This window comes from Sarcophilus harrisii, chromosome 2 (genome assembly GCF_902635505.1).
Source record: "Sarcophilus harrisii chromosome 2, mSarHar1.11, whole genome shotgun sequence".
NCBI classification, from domain to species: Eukaryota; Metazoa; Chordata; class Mammalia; order Dasyuromorphia; family Dasyuridae; genus Sarcophilus; species Sarcophilus harrisii.
This window is the reverse complement of record NC_045427.1, coordinates 447628013-447652032: the sequence shown is the minus strand read 5'-3', so window position 1 is coordinate 447652032 and position 24020 is coordinate 447628013. Positions and strand designations below refer to the sequence as shown.

The 24020-nt window shown below is 34.3% G+C and overlaps 1 protein-coding gene across 1 annotated transcript in view; it reads left to right on the top strand.

Moving 5' to 3' along the window:
* DENND1A (DENN domain containing 1A) overlaps positions 1-24020 on the top strand; it is a 645990-nt gene that overhangs the window by 7131 nt on the left and 614839 nt on the right. Inside the window, 1 exon segment of the mRNA XM_031954278.1 lies at positions 18134-18204. Within this exon segment, the coding sequence (XP_031810138.1) occupies positions 18134-18204 (71 nt within the window).

The following is a 24020-nucleotide window of genomic DNA, read 5'->3' as shown; positions in this document are numbered from 1 at the left end:
ACTGGTAAAGTAGGAATAGATATACCTTTCTCACAAGGTGGGTGGGAAAAAAGTGCTTTTAAGACCTATAGGACTGTGAGTAATTTCTTATTGCTCTAAGTAGGTCCCAAGTTTCTGTGTCTCAATTGCAGGAAAAAATAGACCATTTATGACTGATTGAATCTTATTGACTTTTTAACTCAAGGCTGCTGAGACAAAATTTCAAGCAACAGATTCTAGTTCAAACTTCTCAACTAATTGTATTTTTCCTATTCCCATCCCCAACAATAAGAAAATTCAGTGAACATATTTGTTAAATTCTGCACTATCCAGTAGGCATTGTGCTAAACACTGAAGATAAAAAGAAAAAATGAAACTGTCTTTGCCTTTTGGGAGTTTATATTCTGCTGGGGGGTACAAAATAATTTCGAGGGAGAGAGATTCCTAATCATTGAGATGGGGAGATGGGCAGGAAAAGTTAATATAGAATGTGACATTTGAGCCTGAAATTCTGAGACCAAGGTGAGAAGGAAGTAAATGCCACATACAAGGGGTCACTTGTGAAAAAAACATGGATGTAGGCACTAGAAAGATCCATGAAAGAATGAATTAGTTGGCCCCACAAAAACACAGGTTTATCATAAATGGTTTTGTGGAAAGAGAGCTCTTACCCCTAGGCAATTTGAAAGCCAAACTGTAGGGCAACATCTGTGTTGCCTTTGTTTTTTTAAAAAAAAATAGGTTCTTTTATACATGAAATTGAATTGAAATAGTTTCACATGTGACCAGCCCACTATTTTTCTTTGATTTACTGGAAAACATTTAAAGTGATCCTGTGAGAATTCTGATTATAATGTTTAGATATATCTATATATCTGGGTATGATTGCCCACATTGTTTGATGGAGTCATTAGAGGTCTGTCTAGAAGTCCTGTGACATTCTCAATATGTTTAAATTCCAGACCTTTAGAAACTTTAAAAGTATAGGAAACTATATAAAAGTAGAAGCAAGAATCCTGGATTAACGTTTAGGAGGCTTATTCCTGGGAAACAAATTCCAGCCCAATATAAAGAAGTATTTTTTAACTGTGGGGCAGTGGAACAGGTTGCCTTGAGTATTAAGTGAGCTTCATCCCTGGAGATCTATAGAGATTGCATAGTCAGTTGTTGGGAGTTTGTGCTTCATGTGAGGATTTCTGAAGTCCTTTCCACTCATATGAAACTTGGGATCCCTGTTAATATTCTAGGATGCTTTGATTCTGAGACATCATAAAGTTAGCACTCTGGAAAGCTCCTGAAAGGTTATGTCTGACTTGCTGGGGAATTAATAGCTAGCAAAGCTTGGACAGATACGTTTAAATCTTATTTAGTCTTGAAATGATCCCTGTGGATTGGAATGTGGTTAATGTAAAGTAATTTAACTGATAGCCCAAACACATTGCCGGAAACTGTGCTGTAGCCTTAACATTAGTTGTGGTGATGCCTCAAAACTTGCTTCAATGCATCAGGTGAAGGAAGTGGGTTATAAGTCATTGAAGGAAGTATTCTGAGTTGGAAGCAACTTGACACGTTTATGGATCTAGGGAAGAGAAGATGAAATATATCAGAGCCATCTAGCAATGAGAAAACTGAGTGGGAGGACTAATTCAACATTCTTTTTTTTTCTTATTATTCTACATAATTTTTTCTCCAGTTTAATAGATAATTATTTAATGCCTACTTTTTGCTAGCTCTGTGGAGAAAACAAGTTTTTGTAATTAGTTGTTGATAATTAAAGATCACAGAGCTGCAAGTCATGAGGCCAGTATTCTAGTCTTACTTCTGCAAGCCACTTTTCTTCTCTGACCCTAATTTTCTGCTCTGTGAAATGAGGAAATTTAGATCAGATCTCATTAATTTATAACATTTTATGTTCCAAGGCTTTATTGAACTCTTAACATTCTTACTGGTTCCAAGACGTCTTCTATTCTAACATTTTGTCTTCTAAGTTCTCTTCTAGCTCTCACACGCTAGGACAGTGATTCTATGATTTTTCTAGCTGCAGCAGTCAACCTATTTATTAGGGGCGAGATGAGGATGGGATGTAGATTAAGGACAGTGTGTGTTCAACTGATAGGAACATTGATGCTGTAGGTGGAAGCTAAAAAAATGGAGTGTTTATTTTTATTGTGTTAAACCTCTTGGGATGGAGGAAGCAGATCTGGATTCTGGTTTGTGGTTGTGAAAGTACAACCTTTTCCTGGCCCTTTGGGATAAAAGGTTTCTCTTTCCAATGTTCTTTATGTTTAAAATTGGCTTTGTTGAGCAGTGGGAAAATAAACAAGAAAGAAAAATACATCAAAGAAAGCAGAACCTCATTCTAGACCTATCTATTCTTAAGGGAGTCAAACAGCCATTATTTCCCAAATCCCTGTGAATTATAGAGACAAAATAAATCAACTCAATAAAAAAGCTTTTTGAGAGAAGTAATGCAATGTTCCTATGCTTCAGTACTGGCTCTACTGCTTATTAGCTAAGTGACCTTGGAGAGACTGTTGTCCCCTTCACCTCATCCCAGGAAAAACAAGTATTGGAAGCAAAACACCATTACTTCTTTAATTATACCATCTCTATCTTTATATAGGTGGTTCATGAGATTTTAAATGGCTAAAACTTTGAAAACATTAGAGATGACAAGTTAAAAGTAAAGTTAAAGAAGTTAATCATTTTATAATATCTCAACAATATCTTACTTTTTTCATAATAGCTTTTTATTTTCAAAATACATGCAAGGATAGTTTTCAACATTCGACCCTTGCAAAACTTTGTGTCCCAAATTTTTCTCCCTCCTTTCCCTCACCCCACTTTCCTAGTCAGCAAGTAATCCAATATATACTAAACATGTGCAGTTCTTCTAAATACATTTCTACATTTATCATGCTGCACAAGAAAAATCAGATCATAAAAGAAAAAAATGAGAAAGAAAAAAAACAACAAAAAAGGTAAAAAATAATATGTTGTGATCTACATTCAGTCTCCATAGTCCTCTCCCTGGATGCAGTTGGCTTTCTTCCATCCAATTTTGGAATTGACCTGAATCACCTCATTGTTGAAAAGAGCCAAGTCTATCAGACTTAATTATCATATAATCTTATTGTTGATATGTGTGATGTTCTCTTGGCTCTAGTCTTTTCACTTAGCATCAGTTCATGTAAATCTCCAGACCTTTCTGAAATCATCCTGCTGATCATTTCTTACATAAATCCAAAATATTTATGTACTACAACTTATCCACCCATTCCCCAGTTGATGGGTATCCACCCAGTTTTCTTCCTTGCTACTTCAAAAAGGCTGCTACAAACATTTTTGCATATGTGAGTGCTTTTCCCTTTTTTATGATTTCTTTGGGATACAGGCCAAAGTAGAGATATTGGTGGATGAAAGGATATGCAGTTTGATTGCCCTTTTGATATAGTTCCAAATTGTTCTCCAGAATGGTTGGATCAGTTTACAACTCCATCAACAATCTGTTAGTATCCCAATTTTCCCATATTCCTTCCAATGTTTATCATTATCTTTTCTTATCATCTTAGTCAATCTCAGAGTTATGTAGTAATACCTCAGAGTTGTTTTAATTTGCATTTCTCTAATCAATAATGATTTAGAGCATTTTTTCATTTGATTAGAAATGGCTTTAATTTTTTCATCTGAAAATTGCCTATTCATATCCTTTGGCCATTTATCAATTAAAGAATGGCGTGTATTCTTATAAATTTGAATCAATTCTCTATATATTTTAGAAATGAGGCCTTTATTAGAATCCTTGGATATAAAAAGTTCCTCCCAGTTTTCTGCTTCCCTTCTAATCTTGGCTGCATTTGTTTTGTTTATACAAAACCTTTCAAATTTAATATATTTCACAATTTTATTTCGTAATATTCTCTAGTTCTTTGCCATAAATTCCCTCCTCCACATATCTGAAAGATGGACTATCCCTTGTTTTCTTAATTTGCTTATAGTATCATCCTTTTATCTAAATTATGAACCTATTTCAACCTTATCTTAGTCTAGAGTGTTAGATATTAGTCAGTGCCTAGTTTCTGCTATACTATTTTTAAATTTTCCCAACAATTTTTGTCAGATATTAAGTTCTTATTCCAGAAGCCGGAGTTTTGGGGTAATTATGTTCATATAGTTCCTGACTTTGTCTTGGCAGGTAGACTCTCAAATATTTTATATTATCTACAGTTATTTTAAGTGGAATTTCTCTTTCTATCTCTTGTCGCTGGACTTTGTTGATAACATATAGAAATGCTAATGATTTCTGTAGATTTATTCTGTAACCTGCAACTTTGCTAACATTGTTAATTATTTCTGATAGTTTTTAACTGCATCTCTAGGATTCTGTAAGTATAGCATCATGTCATCTGCAAAGAGTGATATTTTTGTTTCCTCATTACCTACTCTAATTCCTTCAATTTCTTTTTCTTCTCTTATTGCTAACATTAACATTTATAATAATGGTGATAGTAGACAACCTTGTTTCATCCCTGATCTTATTGGCAATGGTTCTAGTTTATCCCCATTACTTTTGATATTGATGATTTTAGATAGATGTTATTTATCATTTTAAGAAAAACTCCATTCCTATGTTCTCTAGTGTTTTTAATAAGAATGAGTGTTGTATATTGTCAAATGCTTTTTTTGCATTTATTGATATAATTATGTGATTTCTGTTAGTTTGGTTATTGATATAGTCAATTATGGCAATAGTTTTGCTAGTATTGAACCAGCCCTGCATTCCTGGTATTACTTCTACTTGGTCATAAGTACCTTATTTTTCTTAAGGTATTAAATTGTTGAGAGGTTAATTAGAAGGTACATCCTTTGCTAAAGCATTCTATTTTAGGATTAAGATGCAAATGGATATTTGTAAAACAGTAATATATACTTTTTGCCTGTTTGTCTAATCTCGAGATATTGGGACTTATTAGATGATGGCTGTTTGCCTCTTATATTGGAAATTATATATATAGTTCCTGGTCACACACTTGTTAGTTAATATTCAAATGGCTTACTAAAATTGTAATGTATTAGAGACTGGGTTTAAAGTGAGTGAAACTATTGAATTCCTTCCTCTGCTACTTTTAAACTGCATGATTGGCTTGTTTGTTCTGTCTTTCTTGGGTGTTAGTTTACTGGTATGTATATGAGTGATTAGACTAGTTTATCTCTTAGTTCCCTTCTGGCTTTAAATTTTATAATTCTTACAACAATAAGTTGTATCAAAAGTTTCATTATTGTATTTATTATTGTATTTATTTATGTATTAAAAGCTATGAAATGAACTATAATGACTTCTTGTATTATGCTGATTACAACAATTAAACACTTCACTCATTAAACATCATCTCTAAGCAGTGGAGAGTCTGAAGGTAGATATGATAATGGTTGAATAAAACTTGGATTGAGATAAATGTAGTAATACAAGTTAGTATAGTAATATCAAAGGAGTGATTCAGGCAACGTTTTCCAGGGAAATTTAAGAATGGAAAGGATTTAAAGATGGAGGAAGAAGAGGCTTGATGAAGAAGATGGTGCCTAAAACAGGCCTTGAAGGAAGAGATTTTATATATATATATATATATATATATACCTTCACCTAACACTTTTCCTGATCCCATCTCCCAGGAAATGGTTAGTAATTTTTAAATTTGTATTTATTTTGCATATATTAAAAAAGATAAGGACTGTTTCACTTTTATTTTGTATTCCTCAATTACCAGCACACAGTGTTTAAATCAATACTTGTTTTCCACTCAGAATGGACTATTAGCTATTACCTACCTTTTTCCGTTCCTCTCTCCTTCTCTCTTTTTCCTCTTCCGTTTGTGTTTTATAGTCCTTATGGTGTTACTTACTTGTCAGTTATTTCAGTAGGTCTTATATGGGAGGAATACATTCCAGTTATGGAAGTGAGAAAGGACAGGATGACTTCAGGTAATAGCTTATAGTCCATTCTGATTGGAAAATAGACTGGATGAAATGGAATAGAGTAAAATAAGACTAGCAAAGTAGAGTGGCTCTATACTGTGCAAGGTCTTCAGTGACAAAATTTTTTGTTGGGTTTTATTCTGTAGACAATAGGGAGCTATTGAAGGTTTTTGAACAAGGGTGTTTATTAGGAAGAGTATTTTGGCTGCTAAGTGAAGGATGACTTTGATTAGGGGAGAGACTACAGATAGGAAAACAAGTTAGGAGTTTATTACAGTAAGACAGGCAAAAGATGGCCCAAACTAGAGTGATAGCAGTAAGAGTTAATCAGAAAAGACTGACATGAGAGATGTTGGAAAAGTAAAATTATCAGGACTTGCTAGTTCAGTTAGTCAACAAGTATTGATTTAAACACTGTGTGCTGGTAATTGAGGAATACAAAATAAAAGTGAAACAGTCCCTATCTTCAGTGAATATTCTATTAAGGGGAAGTGTGTACACTATATAAATATATGCAAAATAAATACAAATTAAAAAATTACTAACCATTTCCTGGGGGATGGGATCAGGAAAAGTGTTAGGTGAAGGTAAACTGAACTTCAAAAAAAGAATAAAACAAAACAAAAACCTTGTAACAAATATTCATAGTCAAGTAAACACAAACTCACTCTCTCTTCCTTATCCTCTTCCTCTGTCCTCAGGATTCAGAAATTGGTTTTGCTTGTTATTTATTCTTGCCCCAGTATTACTCTCCTCCTTCAGTGGAAATTCCTCCCATTTGTTTCCTTGCTTTAACAGTTAGCATTCACCAAATTTTTAGGTTTGTGTGTATATGTGTCCAATCCTCCTTTATTTGTTTCAGGTAACAATGAAGTTCATCTGATGGCCATTCCTCCCTCCTCCTTTCCTCCATGTTTCTGTGCTTTTCTTTTTAGGTATTCCAAATATGAGACATAGTAAGTTGCTTTTTCATTTCCCTCCTTTCTATAGTAATGCTTTCCTTTTAGCTTCCTTCCCACTCCCACTCCTGTCTCGCTTTAGAACCCTCAGAATAGAATTCTTGGTAAACCAGGCCCTCTGGTTTTTGGTTTTTTTTTTTAATTTAACTCCCTCAGTACTCTTTGAAGACATTAAAATGCTGTGTGAGTAGAGAAGAGATTGAATGCAAGAGATGTGGATAGAGAAATGGCAAGGTTTGCCAGCTGATTGAATATGTGGGATGAAGCAGTTCAGTATAAGGGGTTGAGGATAATGTTGAGATTCTAAACCTGGAAGACTGTGAAGGATGGTGGTATCTAACAGAAATAGAGATGTTTTAAAGAAGGAGTTTTGGGGAAAAAATAATGAGTTCAGTTTAAATATGTTGAGTTTTAGGATGCTTATAGGACAGGGATGGGGAACCTTTTTCTGCCAATGGCCATTTGCAATTTATAACATCATTCATGAGCCATATAAAATTATCAACTTAACTCAAGCAGTGGGAGGTTGTTGTCTTCTGCAGTTGCCTTGGCAGGGTCAGAATGATTTTTCAGACCTTATATGGTCTGTGGGCCAGATATTCTCCATCCCTGTTATAGAAGACCTACTTGGAAATATCCAATGGGCAGATGGTCATGCGGCTCTGAAACTCAGATATGTGAGTTCTGCATGGAAAGCCTAGTTAAGCCCATTAAAGTTGTTCAGCTTACTGAAAGAGAAATTGTAGAGGGTTTAGCACTAAGTCTTGGGGACCCCAACTTAGTGGGCAGGATGTGGTTGATGAAGCAGCAAAGAAGACTAGGGGAAAAAAGAACCAGGAGAGTGCAGAGAGTATCTAGGAAACAGAAGTCAACCACTGTAAAATTATGCAGGTAAATCAATGAAGATGATGACTGAGAAAAGACCATTATGAAAAGGCCATTAAGACATCTTGGATAACTTTGGAGAAATCAGCTTAGTTGACTGACAATGTTGGAAGCTAAATTGCAAAGGTTTGAGGAGTGAGTGAGTGAGGAAGTGGAAGCAGTATAGGCAACTTTTTAAAGAAGTTTGGATAAGAAAACTAGAGAAATGTGGGATGCCATCTAGTGAAGGTTTTTCCATGGATGAGGGAAATTGAGGGCAGTATGTAGCGATCACTTGAAGATAAGGGAAGGAGGATGAAGAGGAGAAAAAAGAAGGAAGAAAGGAAGATCGAAATGGGAAGGGAAGGACAGAGAAATGAAGGGAAGAGTATATATATATATATATATATATATATATATATATATATATATAGAGAGAGAGAGAGAGAGAGAGAGAGAGAGAGAGAGAGAGAGAGAGATCTCCTGCTCAGTAAGTATTTTTAAAATGCCTACAATGTATAAGGAACTGTACTAATTATTCATATTCAGAGACAAAAATGAAGCAGTCCTTGACCTCAAAGTCTTTGCCTCTAATTTTGGAATGTTTCAGATCTCCAGTTCTCAATACTCAGAGAATAATGCAGCCACAGATTGATTTTTAGAGGATTTAGGCATTTTCTTTCTAATCTGATGAAATGTAATCAAAATAGATACAAATCAAAAGTATATATATATATGTTTTAAGATAATTTGGCCTTTCCATTGTTTGGTCTCTTTTAATTTTTGTTGCATCCATTATATTCATTGTATGTTACTTGACTTCATAGAACTTTGAAGTTGGAAGAGAACTTGCAGACTCCTGGTCTCATCCCCTCTTTTCTCCTTCCCCTATGACTCCTTTCTACAGCATAGCATAGCTTATCCAAACTCACCTGTAATGTACTATCCTTCTTGAATCACTAGATGTTACATGAAGAGTTGTGAAGGTTGATTCTGATAAACTCTCTTCTCATTGCCATGTTTACTTTTTACCAGAAACAAGAATTCAGATAAAAGATAAAGCTTTGTTAAGCACTTACTGTATGTAAGACACTGCTAAGTATCAAGACTATAGATAAAAACAAAAAGAAAGACAGACCACAAAGGTGAAGGTAGAGAAGTAATTAGGCTAGAGAGTCATGCTTGGGTTGAACTGGGTTTGATGGTGATCCAGGGTTAGCATGATTTCTTTCAGGTTAATTTATAGTAGTAATTCGTGTCCATGTATTTGTGTTGTTTGCAAATGAAATGTAATTCTACTTTCACTGCACTTACACTGTTAGTTCTAGAAGGGACCTTAAAACATAGGATGTTAGAACTGTAAGGAATAAGAATATGTTCAAGAGTTGGAAGGATCTCAGAGACCACCTTGTCTAATTTCCTTGTTTTATGAAATAAAACAACTGAGACCTAAAGAGGTGGTGACTGATCCAGGATCTCCTGGCAAGTCAATGGAGCAGCTGAAACTAGAACTGTGGTTTCTTATTCTCATCTCATCACATTACTGCCCTTTTATCCCAAAAGAAGGCATCTTCAGTAGTGCATCAGTTTGTACTTGGTAAATTTGACTTTGTCAGCATTTGAAATTTAGAGCAAGATTGAAGAATCAAGAGTAATTGAAGATTGTAAAGCAAATGCTAGATCATGGGAATTAGAGTTGCAAGAAATTTCTTTTTTATATTTTGTCCCCCCTCCCCCCAATTACATTTTTTTTTTACATTTAAAAAGTTTTAAGTTCCAGATACTATCCTTCCCCAGCCTTCTTTCCCCAACTGAGACAGTAAGCAATCTGATATAGATTAAACTTGTACAGTCATGTAAAACATTTCTATAGGTGTCATTTTGTACAGGACTTCAAATTTTAAAAAAAGAATGAAAGAAAAGAAAAATTGTGTGCCTTAGTTTGTATTCACATGCTATCAATTCTTTCTCTGAAGGTAGATAGCTGTCCTTACATGTGAAGCAGGTAGAGTAGTGATTGTGGTCAATATTTTAGATGACAGTATAAGCTCACATCCTGCGCTTGTGGGTGTGTGTGTGTGTGTGTGTGTGTGTTAGGCTGGGACTAATATCCCAACTTCCATATTCCAAGGAGTTGTTTTACCAACTAGCTTCTCCAGGATAGATTTTTTTTCTTTTTGCATGGAATTTAAAAAGATAAAATTAAAGTCATGAATTAGTAAGATAGATTGAAGGCAGTGATTAATGAAAAGCTAGAAGGTATCTTAAGTTTTGTAGGCAAGTAAAAATAGGAAATAGTAATTGAGAGGGAACAAAATAGAAAAAAAAAGCCTGTCTGTTTGAACATGAGCTAAGTACTCTAGATTTGGTGTCTATAAAAATAACTCTTGGAAATTTGTTGATGTCTTTATCTTTAACTTGTCTCATAGTGTTAGTCATGGCTTATTCCATCTGTATCATCATCTCTCTAAATGATCATAAATACAACTGTAACTAATAATTACAGTCCATTTTACTCCTAGTATTTCTTAAGAGCGTCTCACAATTTCAAACTCCATGTGGAACATCAGAATATAGATGTTAGAGCTGTCAGGAATTAGGATTCATATAGTCCGACTTCTAAGTTTGACAGATAAGAAAAGAGGACTGGAGAGATTTCACCTTGCCATAGGTGATACATGTCAGTAGAGGCAGAGATTACAACTCTTTATGGAAGAGTAAAAAGAACATAATTCATAGTCTGAAGACCCTAGGGTCTGTTGATTCAGTCATTTACTATCAAATGACATGACCTTGAAGTCATATAATGTCTTTCAGCCACCATTTCCTCAACTTTCAAGGAAAGGTGACCACTCCTATTTGTTAGTTAAGTGAAGTAATAAATATTAGTCACTTGGTAGGTTATAATTTGCAAATTGAAAGGTATTCTAAGATGTACAAGTTTATAAAGTATAAGTTTATACTTAAAATGGATTGAACTCAATTTAACAGTTAAGCTAAGTGAGAAAACTCATAACATTTATATAATAGTTGTGAACTGTTTTTTTCCCTTCACTTTATATTTTTAATTTTTTTTTAGGTTATACATGTACATTAATTTTTTTTTTTACATATTTACATATGAGTTGTGTTGGGAGAGAAAAATTATAGCAAAAAGAAAAAGCCATGAGGAAAAAAAAAACAGGGAAAAAAAAGTTTTCTCTCTGGATGCATATGATGTCCATTCAGAGTTTATTGAAATTGCCTTGGATCACTGAATTGCTGAGAGGAACCAACTTTATCATAGTTAATTACCACAAAATCTTTTTGTTTCTGTATACAATGTTTTCCTGGCTCTGTTTGCTTCACTCAGCATCATTATGAATTATTTTTTTAAAAAAATTCTTATTTTCAATTCTAGATTCTCTCCATCCTTCCCCTTTCTCCCCCACTCACTGAGAAGGCAAAAAGTATGACATGCATTATGTTGTATGAAATACATATGAAATCATGCATAACATTTTCATACCAACCATATAGAAAAGAAAAGCAAGAAAAACAAATAATATATATATATATTATTATTATAGCTTTTTATTTACAAGTTATATGCATGAGTAATTTTACAGCATTGACAATTGCCAAACCTTTTGTTCTAATTTTTCCCCTCCTTCCCCCTATCCTTTCCCCCCCATGTCAGTTTGATCAATACATGTTAAGCATGTTAAAGTATAAATTAAATACAATATAAGTATATATGTCCAAACAGTTCAAATAATATATTTTGATTGCATTCAGAGTACACCAATTCTTTCTGGAGTTGGATAGTATTTTTTCATCATTGGTCCTTTGGAATTGTCTTGGATTATTGTCTTGAAAGAGTAACTAAGCTTTCACAATTGATCATCACATTGCTCTTACTGTATATAATGTTCTCTTGATTTGCTCACTTTACTTTGCATCAGTTCATATAAGTCTTCCCAGGTTTTTCTGAAACCATCTTGCTTTTTATTTCATATAGCTCAATATAGCTTCATCACAATTACATTCCACAACTTGTTTAGCCATTGCCTAATTGATGGACATTCATTTAAATTTCAATTCTTTGCTACCACAAAAAGAGCTGTTATGATATTTTTGTAAATACAGTTTTTTTTTTCTTTTTCCTTTGATCTCTTTGGGGTATAGATCTAGTAATAGTACGTTTGGGTCTAAGGATATGCATAGTTTTATAGTCCTTTGGACACAGTTTCAAATTGTTTTCCAGAATGGTTGTCAGTTTATAGTTCTACCAGCAGTGCATTGATATGCCTGTTTTTTCACAGCCCCTCCAGTATTTGTCTTTTTTTTTTTTTAAACATGTTAGCCAGTCTAATGGCTATACCGTGGTATCTCAGCTGTTTTAATTTTCATTTCTCTCTTTTTTCCCCCCTGAGGCAATTGAGGTTAAGTGACTTGCCTAAGGTCACACAGCTAGAAAGTATTAAGTGTCTGAACTCGGGTCCTCCTGACTTCAGGACTGGTGCTCTATCTACTGGGTCACCTAGCTGGCCCCTAATTTTCATTTTTTCATATGACTATTAGTAGCTTTGATTTTTTTTTTCCCAAAAACTACCCATTTATGAATATGAACTGTTATTTTAAAAGTTAAAAAAAGAATGATGACAATAATAATTCAGAAAACTTAAAAATGAAAGTTGTTAGCTAAAATAGTTTGAAAAGCAATAGGGGGTAGGTAGAAACTAGGACTTCATTGTTACTAAAGTTCGTTTTTACTTTATTCTGTTAGTGGTAAAGCAGTGTGGTTTATTGGAAATAGAATAGGAATTAAGAGAGGAAGGTTTTAGTCCTAGCCCTGTCACTTATAAGGTTGTATTACCTTGGGTAAATTACTTTCCCTTTCTGAGTCTGTTTTCTTGTTCATAAAATAATTAGCCTGTTATATGTGATCTCAAGGCACCCTCTGGCACTAGTATACCCTCTTTTAAGGTTTCTTTATGCTCTTCCATTATGTGAACCACCTTTTCATCTTCTACTATTCAAAGATGATGTAGAATCCTAGCCATTTATTAGTGCTATATTTCTGTTTCCTAGATTATTTAAGAGTTTGTATAAGGTAAGAGAATACAGACTGTTGTAGTGTCTTCTTCCTTGTGACATTTGGGGATTTTAATCCTCTTAGAGCTTGTGTGCCCTATATGTACATAACATTCATTTTGATGTCAGGATTTTCAATTCTGATATTTTCAATTTTGGGGGGAAAATGGTTAGGCACAAATGATTTAACATACAGATTTCTTTTTTTTTTTTTTTTAAATATGTACTTTTTGATTTCACATTGATTTTAGATTTTATGCTTTCTCCATTTTCATGGTACCTTGGTTTGTAGCAAAGATAAAAAAAGACAAAAAAAAAAAGTTCAAAAAGTTTAAACTTGACTAACATCATATATAGTATTCCACACTTATGGTTTCTCCTTCCCTCCTACCTTTACAGTGAAGAGAGGGAGATGCATAAATGAACCTTTGCTTCCTTCATTCTCTCTTAGAGACTTCTGGATTAATGCATGGAAGAAAGGGGAAGGCTTGTCTTTTCTTTTTTTGGTTATCTTTGCCAGTGTGCTGGGTTTGAAGTGAAACCTGAGAATTGCTTTAATTTACACTTCTTTTTATTAGTGATTTGGAGTAATTTGAAATTCTTTTAGGATCTGTTTGTTTATGTCTTTTGACTGCTTTATTGTTAAGTCACTTACTCTCCTGTAGATCCAAACTTAATAATTATGCTTTCATTTCATAGTGTTCAGCTTCATTTTTTTGTTTTTTTCTATTTACATTGTTGTGGTCTGTATGTGTTTTATTTATATTGTTTTCCTGATTCTGCTTATTTCTTTTTGCAGGAGTTGATGTGTGTCTTTTCATATTTCTCTAAATTATATTTGTTTCTTAAGGTGAATTTAGTTTGTTTAATCATTCCCCAATCAATAAATACTTTGTTTTGGGTTCTTTGCTATAAAAAATGCTGTTAATATTTTGATAAACATTAGAACTCTCTTCCTGTCTTGGCTGCCTTGAGGAGTGTGACTGGCAAAGGATCTCTGGTTGAAAGGTTCAAGACATTTTTTAAAAAGTAGAGGGTATATTTTAAGATGGCTTTCCAGAATAGTTAGACCAATACTTAGCTCTCCCAATAGTATATTTGTGTATGTGTCTATCTTTAGTCCCTCCAGATTGACTGTTTTCATCTTTTCTTATCTTGCTGATGTGTTGAGTATGAAGTAGAAGGTGAGTTGCTTTGATTTGCATTTCCCTTTTTATATGGCATTTGGAGCAATCTTTCTAATGGCTCTTGATAGTTCTGTGATTTTTTGAGATTTGTTTGTTTATGGCTTTTGACCACTTATCAGTTGGAGACTTGTTCTTGTTTGGTCATGATTTAAAATATGCATTAAACAGATATGAAATATCCTTGTGTGGGCTAATGATAAATAGGCACTATCCCTTTTTAGCATCTTTTAGGATAGAGAAATTAATGACATGGTTTCTGTCATCAATGTGTTTTGTATTAATCCAGAATTCTAAGTGGAAAGAAGCTACAGAAAAATCTATTGATATTACTATATAAATTGTGAAAATATGCAGAATCATTTTCTAATTAGTGTTTATCCCTTTATATCCCCTTGACTGTATCCCCAACATGTATAAAGGTGACCTTACAAGTCTGAACTTTTTCTTCTCTCTCATGTGAGACAGTGTGAGTGTAGTAGAAAGAACACTTGTCAGGTAATTGGGAGACCTGAGTCTAAGTCCTCTGCCACGAAGTGCTTTTATGACACTGGATAGGCCACTTTTTCTGGATGTGAGGATTTTTTAATACTTACAAGTAAGTGCTGGTCTCAGAGTGAGGAGGATCTGAGTTCAAATGTGGTTTGAGATACTTAGTAGTTGTGTGACCATGGGCAAGACACTTAAATCTTTTTGCCTTAGTTTTCTCATTTGTAAAATGAGCTGGAGAAGGAAATGGCAAATCACCCCAGGATCTCTGCCAAGAAAACCCCAGATGGGGTCATGAAGAGTTGGACACAATGAAAACAACTCAACAACACTCAAAGTGCTGTTTAGCTCTAACATTTTCTGACTCTATGAATAAGATATGGGTTTATTTTATTTCATTAAATTTTTTTTCATTATTTTATTTTATTTCATTATTATGTTATTTCCTTTGAATCTACAAAAAGAAAATAAACTTTTTTTTTTTTTAAATTTAATAGCCTTTTATTTACAGGATATATGCATGGGTAACTTTACAGCATTAACAATTGCCAAACCTCTTGTTCCAATTTTTCACCTCTTACCTCCCCACCCCCTCCCCTAGATGGCAGGATGACCAGTAGATGTTAAATATATTAAAATATAAATTAGATACACAATAAGTATACATGACCAAAACGTTATTTTGCTGTACAAAAAGAATCAGACTCTGAAATATTGTACAATTAGCTTGTGAAGGAAATCAAAAATGCAGGTGTGCATAAATATAGGGATTGGGAATTCAATGTAATGGTTTTTAGTCATCTCCCAGAGTTCTTTTTCTGGGCATAGCTAGTTCAGTTCATTACTGCTCCATTAGAAATGATTTGGTTGATCTCGTTGCTGAGGATGGCCTGATCCATCAGAACTGGTCATCATATAGTATTGTTGTTGAAGTATATAATGATCTCCTGGTTCTGCTCATTTCACTTAATATCAGTTCATGTAAGTCTCTCCAGGCCTTTCTGAAATCATCCTGTTGGTCATTTCTTACAGAACAGTAATATTCCATAATATTCATATACCACAATTTATTCAGCCATTCTCCAACTGATGGACATCCATTCAGTTTCCAGTTTTTAGCCACTACAAAAAGGGCTGCCACAAACATTCCGTGCACATACAGGTCCCTTTCCCTTCTTTATAATCAATTTGGGATATAATCCCAGTAGTAACACTGCTGGATCAAAGGGTATGCACAGTTTGATAACTTTTTGAGCATAGTTCCAAACTACTCTCCAAAATGGTTGGATTCGTTCACAACTCCACCAACAATGCATCAATGTCCCAGTTTTCCCGCATCCCCTCCAACAATCATCATTATTTTTTCCTGTCATCTTAGCCAATCTGACAGGTGTGTAGTGGTATCTTAGAGTTGTCTTAATTTGCAAGAAAATAAACTTTTTAAAATGCATATGCATTTCTGTTGATACCATCATTTTTTCCATTTTGAAGTCATTCTTGCCTCTTTCTATTTTCTTAGCTTCTTTTTTCCAATCAGTGGCCAGGTCTCCTCAAACCTAACTTTGAAGTGCATTTTGAAATTGTTCCCTTCTCTTCACTCACATAGCTGCTACCCATTATTCAAGCCCTCTTTACTCTTACTTAGACCCTTTAAGTAATCTTACAACTGGTATCTTTGCTTTAATTCTATCTGATTAATCTTCCAAAGAGCTGACAAGTGATTCACCTATAGCATGATAAGGTTAGTCTCTCCTTCTTCCCTCCAGCTCCCCAATTTTACATGACTCCCTATTGCCTCTAAGATAAAATACAATCTCAGCTTGACTGTCTATAATAGCCTTCCACAATCCCATCAACAATCTTTCTTGTCTTATTTTATCTCAACATATTCAAAACAGAATTCATTACCTTGTCCCTCAAATCCATCCCTCTTCCAGACTTTTTTTTTTATCTATGATGGTACTACCATCTTTCTAGTTACTGAGGTTTTCAACTCCAGTATCTCAGCCTCCTCACTATATATCCAATCAGTTGCCAAACTTTGACATTTTTATCTCTATAATCACTGGCATCTGTTCCTTTCTCCCTACTCAGCATTTTGGTTGAAGGCTTTAATGGCTCTCAACCTGGCTCCTTAAACTATCCTTCTAACTGGCTTCCCTGTCTACAGTTTCTCTCTGCTTAAGTCTATCCAACTTACAGCTCCCAAAGCAATTTTCCTAAAGTATAAGTCCAGCTATCTCACGAATACTCACCCCACTCTAGTGGCTTCCTATTACCTTTATGATAAGGACTAAACCTGTTATTTCATTGTCCTTGGAGACTCTTATCTGAGGAAAAGCCAATACCAATGCAGTTAGTGCCTCTGTATCCTATAGTCTTAGGACAGAAGCCTGCTGGTCACAAGTCTCCCCTGAGATTAAATGATGGTCGTAGGATATCTCAGCCAGTATGTATATCTGATACAGGATCTGAACTCACATCTTCCTGACTCTGAGGCTAGCTTTATCCATTAGGCTATGAGACTTTGCTTTTAGGATCAAATAGAAATTTTTCTGTTTAGCATTAAGGCTCTTTATAACCTAGTCCCAACTGATCATTCCATCGTTCTTACATATTACTCCCCCTTAAATAAATTGGCATTCTTAGTGTTTCTCATACATGGTGCTTTTGTATTATTCATTCCCTTCTCACCTCTTATTCTTAGAAATTTTTGTTTCCTTCAAAGCTTAGCTCAAGCATTATCTTCTATAAGAAATCTTAATCTGTGAGTGCCTTCTCAAAATTATCTTGGACCTCTTTTTTAATTTTATTTTTACTTTTTTATTAAATAAAAATAAGAAAAAAATAGAATAGAAAAAAGAAAGACAAAAAAGAAAAACAGAATAAAACAAAACATTGTCATATTTCCAGCAAAACAAAAGGGAGGATTCAAAATATATAATAAAAAAGAAAGCATATCCATAAGTGTAATATCTGGATCAGCTCTCTGGAGGATCTCTGGATGAGCCTTGGTCTTAGATGAAGGAGGGATGAAAGCAGAATAGCTACTAGGAGGATCTCTGTTTCTTTCTCCATCTTCTGTGTCTCCTATGTGTCTGAATCCTCGTCTGTGTGTCCTCTCTGTCTTATGTCTGAGTCTGAATCTGGGTCTGAGATTGAGCTTGAGCTCTCATATCCAGTCCTTTCAGTCCTTAAATACCTCAGTCTGATTACATCATTATATCACACTAAGTATATGCCAACTAGAGTGATTATATCATTATATAATACTAGAGTGATTACATCATTATATCATACTAAGTATATGTGAACTAGAGAACCATTATCTCATCAATCATACTGAGTAAACACCCTGCTGTAAGTATCCTTGCTTCAAGTATACCTTTCCCAGAGTTCCCCCACTATCTGTGGTATCTTGGACCTCTTTTGCTCTCTTTCATGGTTAGACTAAATGCTCGAGGGCAAAAGTTTCATTTTTTCTACCTTGTGATTGAGTTGATTCTGAATGAGTTTTCACTGACGTCTATATAAAACTTCAAGAATTGTTTCTATCGTATTCTGCAGTGTAGTACAAATGTTAATAACTTTTATGTTATTTTATTGTAGGCAAAATCCAGAAACTACATTTGAAGTGTATGTTGAAGTGACCTCACCTGGGACAAGAGGCCCTCTTTCAGGTATTTGTATGTTTTGTTAAGATGGGATCTGTTCTGTTTGCTCTAACATATAAGGTACATATATAAATAAGATAATGTTTCTTTTTAAGAAGTATATATTTGTTTTAAGACTGTAGCTCTGGTCTGTTTTTTTACATCATATTACTAGGAAAAATCATAATACATATTTTATACATTTAAAATCATGTGTTGCAATATATCATCTTGTTTCAGTTATGCCAGGTAGGTCATAATTTGAATCTTACATTGGAATATGAGGGTCAGTCAGTTGTTAAGTGTGAAGCAATATTATTATCAGGAAAACATAGATCATGATTTTCCTTGTAAAATTCTCTTTTTCTGTTCCTCTATAATCAACTTGAAAGAGACCCTTGATTTCTAAACCATGTTAATTTGTTGTGGACATGTGTCACCTCCTATCTTTGGACTTCAGTTTTATTACCTATAAAATGGAAGGTCACCCCCAACATTCCTTTTAACCTTTAAGATGGTCAGTGTATATGGTGTTACGATAATGGATAGAATGTTAGTCTTGGAGTTAGATGACCTGGGTTCATATTTCTCTCATCTTTTGTGGACTGTGTGACCATGGGCAAGTCATCACAAAATTTTATAGTCTCAGTTTCCCTATTGTAAAATGAGAGCTTTTTATTTGTAGAACCTGTCTCATAAGAATTATAAAGAAAGTATCTTTTTTCCCCCTCTGATATCCTTTTTTTTTTTTTTAAGATTTTTTATCTCAAAACATATGTATAGAAAGTTTTCACCATTACCTCTTAAAAGAAAATTCACTGATGATTGATGCCAGTTTCAATGCTCATGTGATGAAGAGAGCCATCTACATCCAGAGAGAGGACTATGGGAATTGCGTGTGAACCATAACATAGCATTCTCACTCTTTTTGTTGTTGTTCGCTTGCATTTTGTTTTCTTACTCATTTACTTTGTTTTTTTGATCTGATTTTTCTTGTACAGCAAGAGAATTGTATAAATATGTTTATACATATTGGATTTAACATATATTTTAACATGTTTAACATATACTGGATTGCCTTCCATCTAGGGGAGAGGGGAGAGGGTGGAGGGGAGGAGGAGAAAATCTGAAACATAAGGCTATGCAAGGGTCAGTGTTGTCAAATTGTCCATGCCTATGTTTTTTGTTTTTTTTGTTTTTTTAAATAGCTTTTTATTTACAAGATATATGCATGGGTAATTTTTCAGCACTGACAGTTGCAAAACCTTTTGTTCCAATTTTTCCCCTCCTTCCCCCCAGCCCCTCCCCCAGATGGCAAGTAGACCAATACATGTTAAATATATTAAATACAATTTATGTGTACATGTCTATAGTTATTTTCATGCAAATGTTTTGAAAATAAAAACAACTTTATTAAAAAAAAAATTCACCCTTGCAAAAATTGTGTTCCAAATTTTTTTTCTCCCTTCCTTTTCCCCATCCCTTCCCCTAGATGACAAATAATCCAATATGTTAACATGTGCAATTCTTCTATACATATTTCCACAATTATTATGCTGTAGAAAATCAGATCAAAAAGGAAAATAAATGAGAAAGAAAACAAACTGCAAGCAAACAATAACAAAAAAAGTGAAAATACTGTTGTGATCCATACTCAGTCCCCACAGTCTCTCTCTGGGTACAGATGACTCTCTCTAGCACATCATTGGAACTGGCCTGAATCACCTTGCTATTGAAAACAGTCACTTCTGTCAGAGTGGATCATCATATAATCTTTTTGTTTCTGTGTACAATGTTCTTTTGGTTCTACTCACTTCACTTAGCATCAGTTCATGTAAGTCTCTCTAGACTTTTCTGAAATCATCCTGCTGATCATTTCATATACCATAACTTTTTTTTTTTTTTTTTAGTTAAAGTTTTTTATTTTTCAAAACATTTGCATGGACAATTCTTAAACATTAGCCCTTGCAAAACCCTGCATTCCAATCCATCCCGCCTTCCCCAATGCCCTTCCCTAAATGGCGAGTAGTCCAATATATGTTAAACATGGTACAAATATATGTTAAATCCCATATATGCATATACTATAACTTATTCAGCCTTTCTTCAACTGATGGGCATCCACTCTGTTTCCAGTTTCTTGCCACTGCAAAAAGAGTTGCTACAAATATTTTTGTGGGTTTTTTTCCCTTTTTTATCATCTCTTTGGAATACAGATCCAGTAGAGACACTGATAGATCAGAGGTTATGCACAGTTTGATAGTCCTTTGGGCATAATTCCAAGTTACTCTTCAGAATGGTTGGATCAGTTCACAGCTCCACCAACAATGTATCGGTGTCCCAGTTTTCTCACATTCATCTTTATCTTTTCCTGTCATCTTAGCCAATCTGAGAAGTTTGTAGCAATACTTCAGAGTTGTCTTAATTTGCATTTTTCTTTTGACTAGAAATGGTTTTAATTTCTTCATCTAAAAATTGTTCATATACTTTGAACATTTATGAAGTAAAGAAAATGTTTTACAAAATTGAGTTACTGTTAATACTGTATGCCCTAACATTTGATTTCCTAAGGCCTCTTTTACCTTAAAATTCTCTCATGCTATGACCTCTTAGCCCACCATCTTATTCTCTTAAAAATAAGAGTTTATATTTTTAATGGTGATTTAGATGTGACCTTTTAGAAAAGAAACATAAGTGATACATGTAGAAAACTATAAACAGGTTCAGCCTATTTACTTTTATTTAGTTGCTCTTTTTTTTTTCCCCATCCCCTGTGGCAATTGGGATTAAGTGACTTGTCCTGGGTCATGCAGCTAAGAAGTGTTAAGTGTCTTGAGTTCAGATTTGAATTCAGGTTGTCCTGATTTCAGGGTGCTGCTTTATCCACTGCAACAACTAGCTGCCCCTAGTTGCTCATCTTTTTGAATGTCTTGGGTGAGCAGTCATAAATATTCAGTCTAACCTCCTTTGTGACTAATAATTATCTTAGCAAGAAAGAGAGTATTAAGAAGGAAAGAGTTAGCAAATGTGGAAATGAGATAACAAAATAAACACACTGCAACATATTAACAATTTACATGAGGGGAGTAAAATAAAAGGCACCATCTAGGACATGGTATCACTAGAAGGAGGTGGGCTGATTCTGTATTAAGAGTCAGGGACAACAGATGGACAGCCTGAGGGCTGTACTGGCCTCCATGAAATATAAACTAATCAGAAGAAGTCCTTCAATAAATTGGGGTGGATACTCCAAGGAGAATTTAACAGAAAGACATGGATAAGAATTACATTGAGTGAGAGGATATGAAAGGGAACTTTTGCATTGATGAGATTATAGATTTATTGAAATATGGAATTAATTATCTTGGGAAAAAAAATCACCATTACTATATAAAAGTGACAGTGGATGTCCGTACCCAAGAAATCAGTTTGTATTCTAGCCAATTGGTTCTCCATCTGTGGCAGAAATATTCACTTTATGTCATTAAAAAATAATAACATTTCACTTCTCTGTTAGTTTTAGAAAGTATGTCTAAGCTTTTATGAGTGAGTTTGAGTGCCTTTTCTTTTTACAAATAAAAGTAAATCATTCATTCATACTTGTTGAATACTTACTACATTCAACTAACTGTATAAAATGACAGGGTGCATAATCTACCTTAGACCTCTAGGAGGTCATCTAGAAATGAATGCACAGAGAAGAGATTTTAGATCATGTGATGTTATTGTTGGAACAGACCCTTAAAATCATCTAGTCTGATTCTTTTAATTTTATTAAAAAGGAAACAGATCTGGAGAAGTTAACTGATTTAACTAAAGTTGCAAGATTGAATTGCTAACAGAGCCAGCATTATAAAACTTAACCAAACTGAATCACCTGGGTTGGGAAGTTCTGAGTTGCGATTGGACTAAAGCCAAGTAGGAGTCTGCTAAATCCACTGCTAATATGATAAGCCTGGGGGAGTTAAGGGTCACCAAGCAGCCTAAAGAAGGATGAACTGGCTCAGACTGGGAAAAATGGAGCAGGTTAAAAAGCTGCTATGCCAATTGGTACTGGGATTAGACCTTTGAGAAGTCCATATTCAGCTTGAGCAAAGTAGGGAGATCAAAACTTCAAAAAAAAACCCAAATCCAATTGAATGACAACAGTGCAGTAATAACAATTGTTAATTTATATTGCAATTCATATTTTCTTTTTTTTATTATTTTATTTTATTTTTTAATTTAATAGCCTTTTATTTACATGATATATACATGGGTAATTTTACAGCATTAACAATTGCCAAACCTCTTGTTCCAATTTTTCACCTCTTACCCCCCCACCCCCTCCCCTAGATGGCAGGATGACCAGTAGATGTTAAATATATTAAAATATAAATTAGATACACAATAAGTATGCCCGACCAAAACGTTATTTTGCTGTACAAAAAGAATCAGACTCTGAAATATTGTACAATTAGCTTGTGAAGGAAATCAAAAATGCAGGTGTGCATAAATATAGGGATTGGGAATTCAATGTAATGGTTTTTAGTCATCTCCCAGAGTTCTTTTTCTGGGCATAGGTAGTTCAGTTCATTACTGCTCCATTAGAAATGATTTGGTTGATCTCGTTGCTGAGGATGGCCTGATCCATCAGAACTGGTCATCATATAGTGTTGTTGACATATATAATGATCTCCTGGTCCTGCTCATTTCACTCAGCATCAGTTCATGTAAGTCTCTCCAGGCCTTTCTGAAATTATCCTGTTGGTCATTTCTTACAGAACAGTAATATGCAATTCATATTTTCAAAGCACTTTTTATAGGATCCTAGATATAGGACTGGAAGGAACCTCAGAGTACATCTTATTTAGCCTTTCATTTTACAACTGAAGAAACTGAGGCACAGGGAGATTTCATGTCTGAATCATTTGGTAGAGTCAGTGATACCCAAGGTGTTTGATTTTTAGAGCCAATGATTGTTCTGTGAAGTAGGTAGTGCAAATATTATTATCTTTATTTTACATAAGAAAATTGAAATTAAGAAAGGTTAAGTGATTGTATCAAAGTCACATAGTGAGGATAAAAACATATCTTGTATCTCTGTGTTCTGATTCCAAAAACTTCTCTCAAAACTTAAAGCTGCTCCTTTAAATAAAAATACCCTCCTGCAGAAAACATGGTGGGGAGGGGGAAATTTAAGCATAAAGAGAAAGAGCATTGTGTCCTAAGGTTACTTTTTTAAATAATCAAGAAGAATTTTCCACCAAAATTAAATATACTTGACTCACCTGCCCATTGAGTCTTTAAATGTTGTATAGAAGAAGAGCAAGATCAAAGAGCCTATGTTTCAGGAATACAATTTAGCAAGTTAGATATTCCAAGCCTTCCAGCCAGTGTCAGTGTTCTGACTTTCTTTCCCTTATCCCTGCTATCTTTTCTCCTTCCCTGCTTTCCCGCCTTGTTCCTCCTTTCTCATTTTTCTTACAGTCTCTCTCCCCCCCTCTCCAATTGATGCTCTTCCTCACTTTCTTTCCCCTTTTCCCTTTCTTTTCTATAGCCTTCCCCTTTTTCTTTCTTTTCTTTTTGCTATAATCTACATATGTGCACTTTGGAGACTTCTTTACATGACTTCATAAGTCTTTACATTTCCTTGAGTGCTCATAATTGTCATTTTTATGACACCATAATATTCAGTTACATCAACAAACTGTAATTTATTTATTCAGCTATGCTCCAGTTCTTAGAAGTTGTTTTCAGTTCCATTTCTCTCCCCCCAATTGTGGGGTTTTATGTATAGATAGATCCTTTTTCCTTTTTAAGGATGTTTTGGGGATAAAACCCTAAAAATGGAATTGTTTGGT